This window comes from Peromyscus eremicus, chromosome 1 (genome assembly GCF_949786415.1).
Source record: "Peromyscus eremicus chromosome 1, PerEre_H2_v1, whole genome shotgun sequence".
NCBI lineage: Eukaryota > Metazoa > Chordata > Mammalia > Rodentia > Cricetidae > Peromyscus > Peromyscus eremicus.
This window is the reverse complement of record NC_081416.1, coordinates 155330671-155343218: the sequence shown is the minus strand read 5'-3', so window position 1 is coordinate 155343218 and position 12548 is coordinate 155330671. Positions and strand designations below refer to the sequence as shown.

Below are 12548 nucleotides of genomic sequence, written 5' to 3'. Positions count from 1 at the left end.
CAAAGCTGAGAAGCAAAGATCGTGTGTGTGTGTGTGTGTGTGTGAGTGTGTGTGTGTGTGTGTGTAAGACGGAGTGCACCCCTTACCCTGTTCCTCCTACAGCTAAGAATCATGGGGTACAGTGTGCCGCGACTCGGGGTGCTGAGGAAGCAAGAAAAGAATGAAGGGAAGGAGACAGAGGGGTTTGCTCTCTGCTCCCAAGAGAGGGCAGCAGTGGGAGGGCGCAGAGTGGGGGCAGGTGGTGGGACGGCCAGCTGGGTCCTCTTGGTGGGTGGCTCTGACCTTGGCAAGAGGCTGGTGGTTGCCCCACAACCTCTTCACTATTGCCTTGTGCTTCGCCCGTGGCAGTTCCGTGTCCACAGCCAGGGGGTCGCGAGCGGCCAGCATATGGTACTGACGGATATTCGGGAGGGACAGCTTGAAGCGACCCAAGGCTCTCATCAGGGTGACCCACGGCACCTTGCTGGGTCGCACACTGGAAGGGATGGAGGACGAACTGCCCCTGCCTTCGCTTGAGCCCCTCCTGCCCTCAATGGAACTTCGCCTGCTCTCGAACGAACCCCTCATGCTGTCGATCGAAACCCTCCTGTCTTCGCCCAAACTCCACTTCTTGGACCCCATGCCCGTGGACTCCTTCTGTGCAGAGATCTTCCTCCTGACCTCGCCAGGACCCTTCTGGGCCTCTCCGGGGTCTTTCTTCATCTCAGCAGAAAGTTTCCTGCTGTCTCTGGAGCCCTTCCTGGTCACTGCTGAACCCTTCTGGATCTCTGCGGAACCTCTCCTGGTGTCCACCGAGGCTTTCCGGGGGACTGGCGGTGAGGCCATCTTGGTGCCTGCCCGGCCCACAGGCCAGTCACAGGCCCAGCAGGGAACGGTGGCACCGCGTGCCCACACCCGTGCGGAGCCCTTCGGATCCACGTGCTGCACTGGGTTCTGCCATTTACCTGCCCCCTTCCTGACTCAGGCAGGATTGCTGCTTTCCAGGCTAGCCTGAGCTACATAGCAAGCCCCAATCTCGAAAGAGAGAAGGGAGGAGTATCCGGTGGAAAGGAGAGAGGAGGAAAGAGAAAATGGGGGGCGGGGATAGAAGATACCGCCCATATGGAGTACCCCTATAAATGATCTCTTGCCACATGAGGAAGGAGACTGAGGTCCAAACCCAGGAGCCTTCCTTGTGCCCTCCTGGATGCTGGCTCCCTGTCACAGGGCAGTCTCTGTCCTTTGCCTGTGTAGGGCTCGCAGCACACCCACTTTGTGTTTGGGAGTTGATCGACAAATGGCCCCTAAGTTATGGAATGACCTGGATGGAACGGGACACGGCTTCTGGGGACCAGGGTCACACCACTTGTGTGTTTATACAGGAAAGATTCATCACAATCCAATGATAGTTACATGCAGGGGAAAAAAAAAAGAGGGTTCTTATGTGGTCAAACAAAGCGTGATTTTCTTCCTGCTTCTTTTGAAGTCTGTTTTGTTGTGTAAAGTCCTCTGAACTTTGGAGGGTTTTTTTCCCCCTCAAGGTCTGGGATGAAATCAGAGCCTGGCTCAGGGAAGTTTCCACCCCCACCTCCATCCTGCCCCTCTCCAGCTGGCCTGTGGGACCCATTGCCCCACTCAGTCTGCGCCCCCCCCAAGAGTGGCAGCCTCCTCCGCAGACCCTCCTCTTCTGAGTCCCAGCTGCCCTTACTGAACTCAGCTTCTTCACACCAACACCAGAGAAAAGCCTTCACTCTTCTTTTTAAAACCTCCAGGAAACTCCAAGAGAAATCAAGAAGCACATAGAAAAAAAGCCACTTTAATTAAACTGTCTTTTTACCCTATAACATGAACTGACATTAAAAATAGAAATCAATTTCTGCAACCTTTCTGTGGTTGCAATCTGTGAAATGTCAAGGTTTAAAAAATTATTTTACAGCAGGAATTGACATATAAATACAATCTGTACAATGTGTGAGCGGGGAAAATACAGACTTCCATCACGGGGGAGACTCCAGACTAAGACAGGCCAGGGCAGGGCTGCATTACTGCCTCCTCAGGGGGAGACACTTCAGTCTGTAGAAGAAACGGGAGAGAAGGGTGAGACAACTGGAAATCAGATGGCTCCCTGTGCCACATCCTAACCCCTAACACAGGCTTTAGACTAGAGCCCAGGCTAGCCTCACATGCACAGCAATCCCCCTGCCTCAGCTCCCAAGCGCTGCGACTGCACACATGAATCACCACAGCTGGCCTTAATCCTTATTTTGTTTTTTCAGACTTACTACTATCATGTTTACATCATGTGTACATGCCTGTATGTGTGTGTGTGTGTGTGATGTGTGTGTGTGTGTGCGCATGTGAGTACAGGTGCTCTTAGAGTCCGGGGGGCGGGGGGTGAGCTCCCCTAGAACTGGAGTTACAGGCAGCAATGGGCTGCTTGCTGTAGATTCTGGGAACCAAACTAGGGTCCCCTGTAAGAGCAGAGCTACTGAGCCATCTCTCTAGCTCCTTAGTCCTGATTTTAAACTGTTTCTTTCCACTATTTCCAGAGTACACAGCGAGACCCACAAACTCACCTCACACCAGGATCAATTTCTAACAGTAACTTCTGATGCCAATTTCACACACTCACCTCATCCATCATATGACTTTTGGAAAGAAACAAAAACATGTTCACTTTAGGGCCCAAAGCTTTCGAGTCATCAGGTCTAAAATCTCAATTTCAAAATGCACAAAAGTGGGAGCTGGGCATGGTGGTGCACACCTGTAATCCCAGCACACAGGGGCTGAGATGGGAAGATCAAAAGTTCGAGGCCAGATGGGCTAGATAGCAAGACCGTCTCAAGAAAGGAAAGAAAAAGGGGAAGAGATGACTGCAAAGGAAGCCCACGGCCCCTCGACTGGACTCAGAGTAGGGCTTCACTCTAGGGAGAAAACCAAGGACAGAACAGACAACACTCCATTTTTCATTTACATAAAGGAACACTACACAGTCAAGGACCAACCAGCTACTGTTGCCTAGGTAACAGAAGCATCTCCTAAGCCAGCTTATATAACGTAATTCCATTAGGGCTTGTGGGCCTAGCTCAGTGGGATAGCACTAGCATGCATGAGATCCTGAGTTTAATCCTCAGCATTGTAAATAAATACTACAAGGGAAAAAGCACACACAACTAAATTAAACATGATTCCTTTAAATAAAACTAAAATTTAGTAGGAGCTGGGCATGTTTGTGCATACTGATAATCCTAGTACTCAGAGGTCTGATGCAGGAGCCTGATGGAGGCCAACCTGGGCTAAATAATGAGATACTATTTCTTTTGTTTGTTTGTTTTATGGGACAGGGTTTCTCTGCATAGCCCAGACTGTCCTGGAACTCACTCTGTAGACCACCCATCATTTTACGTAAGTTTTACATGTCAAGCAGCACACAGCTACCTGCCTCTGTTTTCTGTCTGTCCTAACACACTCTCCTGACAAACACTGAGGGGCTTCCATCTGTGTGACCCTTGTGTAGGGTAAGTCTCCCACTGCTCAAGTGCTGATGTCAGATCCAGGGTCGGTGGCTCACATCTGCAATCTCAGCCTTCTAAAGGGGAAGGCAGGAGAATCTTCATGGCTTTTAGGTCAGCCTGGGCTACACAGTAAATTCCAGGTCAGCCCAGCTTAGAGAGTGAGACCTGTCTTAAACAAAGAGGGTGGTACCAAGTGCAAGCAGGGTTAATTAATGGGTGTATAGTTGATTTTCATTGTTAACTTGACTGGATTTGGCATCACCTAGGAGACATATCCTTAGTCTTCTGTGATGGTGTTCCTAGAGTGGTTTATTGAGAAGATTCACCCTGGATGTGGATGGCAATGTCCCAAGGCCTGGGGTCCCAGACTTAACAAAGAGAGATAGAGGAGGTGCCAGGTGGTAGTGGCACACGCCTTTAATCCCAGCACTCGAGAGGCAGAGGTGGGCAGATCTCTGTGAGTTCCGAGGCCAGCCTGGCCTACAAAGCGAGTTCCAGGACAGGTGCAAAGCTACACAGAGAAACCCTGTCTCAACAACAACAACAACAAAAAACAAACAAACAAAAAAAGGGACAGAGGAGGAAGCCAGCTGAGTGCCAGCCTTCATGTCTGCTACCAGATCCACAGAGAAGTGATGAGTGGCCGTCCCATACAGTGGGCTGCACCACCAGACTGTGAGCCGATCCCTCCCTTCCTCAGCTTGCTCCCTGTCAGTCATTTTCTCACAGCATAGAAGAGAAACAGGAAACTGCTACCAAGGACTGGGTCTCCTGACTGGAGCTTACCAGTTAGAACTGGTTTTGGGGAAGAATGAGCTGTAAGATAGAGAAACCCTGGAAGGCAGCAGACCTTTATGGACCAGCTGGTGGGCATGCGCAGACGGTAGTAAGGATGGAGGGCAGGACAGTAGGACCTGCTCGTGAGCTTCCACAGGGGAACAAGGGCTCTGCGGGGGACTGGGCTAGAGGCCGTCCACGTCACAGTCTGAAAGTGGGGGTGGGCTGGGCTGGAGAGATGGCACCTGCTACTCTTGCAGAGGATCTGGGTTCACATCGAGGTACCCAAATAGCAGCTCACAACCACTGTGCCTCTAGCTCCAAGGGATCCAACACCTCCTCCTGGCCTCTGTGGGCACTGTGTGCACATGCAGGCAGACAAACACATAAAAGAAATCAATCTTGAAATGTATATATCAAACATGCATAGCAATGTATATATGATGTGTGTATATAGCTACATGTGTGTATGATTACATGTGTATGACTGTGTGTATATGACTCTGTGTGGGTTTGTATTTGTGTTTATATGATTATGTATATGCATGTTCATGCACGTGTATGATTGTGTGTATATGACTCTATGTGTGTATGTGTATGTGTGCGTGTGTGTTTGCACAGAAGTCTTGAAAGTTAACAGGGGATCTATGGAGGAGGTTAATGTGAGAAGAGAGCTTTTTCTGTTGGGCCTGAATATTTCTTCTGTTTCTATTTCACCCCCACTTTGGGTTTTTGAGATACAATATCACACCATGTGGCACACATTGTCTTCAAACTTGACTCAGCCTCCCAAGAGCTGGGTTTCAGGGGAGTGCCACCACCCCAAGACAAATCCCTCACTTCTGACACTGACCTCAAAGCATGCTTGCTGTGTATACTGTATATTGGACAAGGCTCTGCGAGCTCTGGACGCTCCGCCCTCCCCCGGGGCCTACCGTCTCAGCAGCTCCTGGGGGGACAGGTCTGCGGCGCCCCCGTCCTCGCTGTCGCTGCTGTCAGAACTGCTGCTCTTCTCCAGCTTCTTACTTTTTTGCTTACTTCTGTGTCTGTGCTTCTTGTGTTTCTTCTTCTAGGAAAAAGAAAATAAAAATGACCATTAGGAAGCGAGAGAAACAAACGGGGCTTCCTCTAGGACGCGATGAAGTGAAGACGCTGAGTGAGCAGGGCTGGAGTGGCTCAGGGGCAAAGTTCTTGTTGACCAAGCTCGGATACGGAAAAGACAGATGTGGTGGCCGGGTCACTGCCCCATCCCAGCAACAACAAGCTCCGGGTTCAGAGAGACCCTGCTCAAAAAAATAAGGTGGAAGGGGCTGGGCACAGTGGCATGCCCCTTTAATTCCAGCACTCAGGAGGCAAAGACAGGTGGCTCTCTGTGAGTTCAAGGCCAGCCTGGTCTACAGAGTGAAATCTGGGATAGCCAGGGCTATACTGAAAGACTCTGTCTCAAAAACAAAACAAAACAAAAAAACACAAAAAGGGTGTAGAATGATCGAGTATGATGCTTGATATTGACCTCTGACCTCCATATACACATTTGAGCACACACATTCTCGCGCACGCGCGCGCACACACACACACACACACACACACACACACACACACACACACACCTAACCCAGGAGCATGGGGTGTGACTTAATGGTAGAGCTCTGGTCTAGAATCTGCCAATGAAGTTGGGTTATTGTTTAGTGTAGAGTGTTTGCCTAGAACCCCCCAGTGAGGGGCTGGCAGCATAGCTCAGCAGTTAAATGCTTAGAATTTGTCTGAGAGGGGCCGGGAACTTGGCTCAGAGGTAGAACCTTATCGTAGATAATGACCTGGGCTGAAAAGAAAGAGAAAAACCACCTATACCCGGCATGTGTTTGGTTGCTGGAGCTGTTAAAAAAACAAAGCTTTTTTTAAATTTAAAACTTTAAAAAAATTAAAATTCTCCTTTGGAGCTCACTTTGGTCTAATGGTGACAGCCAGAAGCTGACAGCCGTGACACCTCAAATCGTGTACATGCTGATCTCTCCAACAGTTCAACAACAGACACAGCAGAGCCACACAATGCAGGCAGGACCTTGTGATTCTCCGCCCCCATTCTCCTACCAACCTGACTAGTTTGTTGGACAAAAGAAACCACAAGCAGGAGGAGCATCGGGCAGGGCAGAGAGAGGAAGGGGCAGAAGGTCACTGAAGAGCAGGCCTAGAACACAGGGCGCTCAGGCCTGCCTTCTCCTGTAGCCGGCAGTGGTGGCTTCTCACGGACTCTACTCCAGGGCTGGGCCACACAGGCACCCGCCACACAGGCACCTGCCACACAGGCACCCGCCACACAGGCACCTGCCACACAGGCACCCGCCACTAACCCAACCAGACGTAGGTTCTGAGCTGAAAAGGCACACGGATGACAAGCGAGGGGACAGTGACAGTGGAGTCTGTCACTGGTCCTTCCTCTCAAGCTTCTTTCCCTTCAGACGGCCACCACGCACCAAGAGCTCCGTCAGTGGGGATAATGAGATGGCTGTGGCAGTTTTATTATTTAATGCTCAACCTTTACTATAAAGTACCTCAAATCCTTTTTTCAATGTTCTTTTTCTTTATTTTTGTGTGTACGGGTGTTCTGCCTAAGTGTATGTCTTGTTCACCACATGCATGCAGTGCCTGCAGAGGCCAGAAGAGGGCATCAGATCCCCGGGGACTGGAGCTATAGTTGTGAGCCATCATGTGGGTGCCAGAACACACTCTGATCCTCGGCAAGAGCAGCTAGTGTGCCTAACCAGAGCCATCTCTCCAACCCAAATTCTACCTATCCATCCATCCATCCATCCATCCATCCATCCATCCATCCATCCATCCACCCACCCATCCATCCATCCATCCATCCATCCACCAATCCATCCATCCATCCATCCATCCATCCATCCATCCATCCATCCATCCATCCACCCACCCACCCACCCATCCATCCATCCATCCATCCATCCATCCACCATTCCATCCATCCATCCACCCACCCACCCACCCATCCATCCATCCATCCATCTATCCATCTGTCCACTTTTTAGTCTTTACCAAATTATTTATATTTTCAAGACATATCTTGCTAGGTAGCCCAGGCTGGCCTCAAACTCTTCATTCCCTGCCTCAGCCGTTCAAGCAGGGAATCACAGCTATATGTCACCATGCCTGATTGACTGGGCACAAACTTCTTTTCTTTTTTGTTTTTGTTTGTTTTAAGGCAAGGTTTTCTTTTCTTTGTGGGTTTTTTGTTTTTGTTTTTGTTTTTGTTTTGTTTTGTTTTTAAGTGCAACTACTTAAAATGTGCTGCTCTAAAAGAAAACAAAGTTTCTGGAAAAAGACTTAGCACTGCATGTGACCAATTCAATCAAGGCCCGAGGGACCCATGTCCCTCCTGTGGCCAGCAGCTCCTCTGGGCTTTTCAGGACACACGCACACTTCTCTCCACTCCCGGGAGGACTCACTTTCTCTTTCTTTCGTCTGTGTTCCTTCTTGGCCTTGTGTTTTTCTTTGCTCTTCTTAGGTTTCTCTTTTTGAGGTGTCTCAAGTTTCTGGCGAGTATCTGGGGGTGGGGGAGAGCAGTATAATAAACATGTGAGCAACAGGGAGAACATGAAGACTAACCATTAAAAAAGGTCTGCAGTTTTCTAATCACATTGTTAGTCCGATATTTCAAAATTTCACCTCCCCAAAGTTTTTCTTTAATCCTACATTTGAAAATCCTATCCCCTAAGTAACCCATGCACCAAGTTATTATTCACTATTTTATGGATATCAAGGGCATTCTGGGAAATGTGCATAAAAAAAACATAGAGTACTTCAGCTAGCAAGTACTAACACCAACCTGGAACCAAAGATCCATGAACCAAAGCCAAGAGAAACACTACTGCTGGCATTCTTTGAAAGTTGGATCATAGGCCACACCAGTATTTAGGTGTGAATACTACAGGAAGCGTCATGGTGGGCAATGGAACCACATGCTACTTATCTAACTGGGCCACGTTATCATGTTAGCCTGGCCTTCAGAGTCATGGTAAAAACCAGTCTGAATATTTCCACAGGGGACGTTAGCTGTGGCCCCTGCAGGAAGCTGCTAAAGATGATGGGGAGGAGGGCTGGCCTGTGCCCACGGCCCAAGTAACAGGCTGATTTTATTTGCTCTGTTAGCCAAAATCCAAGAGAACCTTAAAATCCACAATGCCCCTCCCATCTTTTTTTTGGAGACAAGGTCTCACTGTGTAGACCTGACTCTTCTAGAATTCGCTCTGGCTTTGAACTCACAGAGATCCACTTGCCTCTGCCTCACGAGTGTTGGGATTAAAATTGTGCACCACCACACCTGACTCTTTCTTCTTCATTTCCAAAAGTGATTTTTTAATTTTAAGACAGGGGCTGACTAGCTGCAAACTTGTCATCCCCCTGTCTCAGTGCCTGAGTGGTGGAGTTATAGTACCATACCAGCCCTGTAAAATGACAACATTTGAGATGCTTCGAACATCTCAAAGCAGAGAAGGAATGGACATTTTGAGCTTCGATACTGTAAAGAAACAACTGGTTCAGGCACTCAGTGGAGGCGGCAGGTGTCCAGATGTGACTGTAATCAGAAACACATGTGAACACTTGGCGGACGAGGAGTCAGGTGGGACATTATTGGTGCTCTTCTTTTGCAGGGGCGGCACGTGGGGGTGTGGACTCACTGGGGCAGAAGACGGGAGGCAGCCGAGGTCCAAACTCTTCTCGTTCATCGATCTGTACCTTTTGGATGGGGAAGGGGGTTGCAGGCTCACAAGGCTTCGGCTCAGCAGCTGAAAAACAGTGTTTTAATGTCACCCATCTGCCCGGTGCTAATGCATCTGAGTCTTGGTGTCTTTGCCACCAAATGCTGCACTTTCTTCGCTCTCCTAAAGCAGCCAGTGCTGAGCAGCCAGTGGTAAACATGGTGGAGGCCACCTCTGCCTGTGGACACTGGAGCTGGGAGGTCAGCTATACTAGGCCACACAGAACCAAGTGCATGGCAAGTTGTCCACAGGAAGCCACTGTAGCCAGGGCATGCACTCCAGATCTTTTTTTTTTTTTTTTTTCTTAAGCCAATCTTACGTAGCCCAGGTTAACCTTGAACTCGCTATGTAGCTGAGGATGGCCTAGATCTCTTGAGCCTCCTATCTACACACCAGTTCTGGGCCCTGTACAGTCTATGTGATGCTGGGGATCAAACCCAGGGCCCTGTGCACGGGAGGCAGGCACTCTACCACTGAGCTATATGCCAGTTCTATACTTTTTACCATTTTTGTTGGAAACAGGGTCTCACTGTGTAGTGCTGGCTGTCCTGGAACTCACTATATAGACGAAGCTGTCCTTGAACACCCAGAGAGCCACCTGCCTCTGTCTCCTGAGTGCTGGGTTTAAGGTGTGTACCACCATGCCCAGCCTACTTTTAAGCTTTTAGATTTCAAGTGTACATGACTGTACAGTTAAAAACAATGAGGTTTATCCACAGGGAAAAAAAGAAAGCAACATTGTAATCATCTAAAACTAAATATTGTACCATATCCCTGTGTGACTTCCTGGTTAAGGGCCTCAGGATTTAGATGCTGCTGTATCAGAATTTCCCAAGATGCAGATGGAAAACTGCCCACTGCTCCAGCATCCCAGAGTTCTCCTACTTCAGATGGCCTCTCTTTTTCTGTCTGGAATGCTCAGAGAGGCGCACAGAACAAGCAGGCCAGTCTCCTGGGCAACCGTGGAGCCAGGAAATGAGCAGACCCTCTTAGGAAGGGTCAGTATGGCGGCCATGCCTGCTTGAGCCAGCCAAGCACACCACCACATCCTTGTGTGCCTTGGGACCGCATGCTTTCCCAGAACCTAACACTCCCTCAGCAGCCAAGTAGAAAGAGAAAGAACCCAGGGTCTTGTCCATGCTAGATACTGAGCTCCACTACAACCCTTAAGAAAAAAATCTTTAAAGGGAAAATTATACTTTTTCAATCCTTCTTAACTAGGCTAAGTTGGGAAATCAACATTATCAAACACAACTATCTTTAAAATACACATCAGAGATATAAACTAGATTAGCCAAGACTCTGCTCACACAAACTAAAATATAATGATGAAAGGGCCAGAGGGATGGCTCAGTCCCTCAAACAAGCATGAGGACCTGAGTTTGAGCCCAAAACCCACATAAAAAGTCCAGTACGATGGCATGCACTTGTAATTTCAGTGCTGGGACAGGTGGGATCCTGGGGTTTGATAGCCAGGCTGCTTAGACAACCTGGTGAGCCCCAGGTACCATGAGACCTCATCTCAAAAAGCAAAGTAATTGTTTATGGAGGCATGACACCCAAAAGGCAAGGTGGTTGGCTCAGGAGACACACTGAAGGCTGATCTCTGGCCCCAGTGTGCATGCACGCACATGTGCACACCTGCACACACTAACACACATATATACGTGCACACACATGCATATGCATGGGGGGGCACATATGTGCACACATGTGTATGAGATATCACTAATTGCTAATTGTTAATTGTCCTAGTTTAAGGTGGAAAGCCAAATGTGGTGCAAGCCTGTAGTCCCAGGATCTGGGAGGTAGAGAAAGGAGGATCAGAGGTCCCAACCCATCCTCTGGAGGTTCAAGGCCAGAACGGGCTTCCCACCAGCCTGTCTCACCACAAGCAAGCAAGACCACACCTAACCCCCAGTGCCCAAGTCAGGGAGGTGACCATACCATGGGTCACAGAGGTCTCCCCAGCGGCAGCCTCCTGGGCACTTTTAAAGCTGGTCTCCTCAGTGTGCTCCTGACTCTCTTCACTGTCGTCTTGCTCCTCTTCTGAGGAGGAGGACTTCTCATCAGAAGAACTGGCGAAGATGGCCTTGAATAAATCCATGGAAGGGCGACTACCTTCCCCGTCCGTCTGTGCGTCCACACCTTTGTCTACAGTCTGCGTTAACAGAGAAATAGCAGTCAGGAATAAAGGGACTCGATGCTTTGGAACACACATGCGCACATGAGCAGACAGTTAAGATTGGCCTTAGGGGCTGGACAGATGCCCAGTGGTTAAGAGCACTGGCTACTCTTCCCTGACACCTCACATCCGCCTGCAACTTCAGTTCCCAAGGATTGGAAGTCCTCTTCTGGCCTCGGCAGGTACCACACACACATAGTGCACAGATGTGCATGCAGGCAAAACACTCATACACATTCTTAAAAAATGGTTTAGGGTCTCCACCACCACTGCCTAACTGAGCTGCAGCATCTCCCTCTCTGTGAGGCTCTCTAGAATATGCTCAGGAAGCATTCGCAGCTGAGGCCTTCTTGGAGTCTGGCCATCAACAGGTTGCAGAGGACCCAGAGAGATGAAGCTGGCCACAATGCCTGTGTAGTTTCAAGAGTCCACCCAGGCCTTCGGTGTCCAATATTAAATTAATCAAGAAACCAGCTGTAGTGGGACAACTGCAGTCCCAGCACTGGGGAGGCAGAGGCAGGGGGATTGCACTTTGAAGCCAGCCTGAGCTATAGAGTGCATTTCTGTCTCAGAAAAGCAAATAAAAGCAGTGAGGAAATGCTGAAGAGAAAGCTGGAGCCTCTGCACACAGCAAGAAGGAAGCCAGGACACAGGGTTTAAAATGGCCACAAACCTCCTCGGTAATAGCTTAGGGTACTTCTTAAATAAGCCTGAGTGATGAGTACTGAGGCAGGAGGACAGAAGGAAGAGGTGGGGTTTGAGGGCCTGGACTGTGTAAGAGCAGCGAGCAAGCTGGGATACTCATTCTCTGTGCTCCTGATGGTGTGTGTGTGTGTGTGTGTGTTTGTGTGTGTATGTGTGTGTGTGTGAGACTTGAGGCTTGAGCCCCGCCCTCAGCAGTGGACTGTGACCTGGAAATGTCCCCTTTCTGCTAGATTATGTGTAATGTGTCACAGCAGCAGGAATGACACCAGAGCGGTCTGTGGTCCCCCGGGGACACCGCATCGTGAGAAACAGATACTGAAATGGCGGGAAAGTTGGCGTTACCAGACTTTGGTTTTTCTTTTTTTGAGACGAGGTCTTTCTATTAGCCTTGGATGGCCTGGAATTGTCTATATAGACCAGGCTGGGCTCAAACTCAAAGAGATCTGCTTGTCTCTGCCTACTGAGTGCTGAGATTAAAGGTGTGTGTGCACCACACCCAGCTTCATACTTCTCTAAGTAGTTGTTGTAACTGTGCTCTAAGAATAAAGGTCAAATAAACAAGAAGATTTCATTTAAAGTCTTAGCAAAAAAAAAAGGGGGGGAATG

General features: G+C 49.1%; 2 protein-coding genes across 2 annotated transcripts in view; both read right to left on the bottom strand.

Moving 5' to 3' along the window:
• Nucleotides 1–873, bottom strand: part of Wdr88 (WD repeat domain 88) — a 35714-nt gene extending 34841 nt beyond the window's left edge. The window contains exon 1 of the mRNA XM_059274943.1: nucleotides 283–873. Coding sequence (XP_059130926.1) covers nucleotides 283–825 — 543 coding nt within the window. The 5' untranslated portion in view covers nucleotides 826–873. The remainder of the gene's footprint in view (nucleotides 1–282) is intronic.
• A 922-nt stretch (nucleotides 874–1795) lies between these two features.
• The window catches only part of Gpatch1 (G-patch domain containing 1), a 49764-nt gene continuing 39011 nt past the window's right edge, over nucleotides 1796–12548 (bottom strand). Inside the window, exons 16-20 of the mRNA XM_059277096.1 lie at nucleotides 11000–11213; nucleotides 8972–9079; nucleotides 7739–7836; nucleotides 5207–5340; nucleotides 1796–2052 (exon numbers count right to left, since the gene is read on the bottom strand). Coding sequence (XP_059133079.1) covers nucleotides 2022–2052; nucleotides 5207–5340; nucleotides 7739–7836; nucleotides 8972–9079; nucleotides 11000–11213 — 585 coding nt within the window. The 3' untranslated portion in view covers nucleotides 1796–2021. The remainder of the gene's footprint in view (nucleotides 2053–5206; nucleotides 5341–7738; nucleotides 7837–8971; nucleotides 9080–10999; nucleotides 11214–12548) is intronic.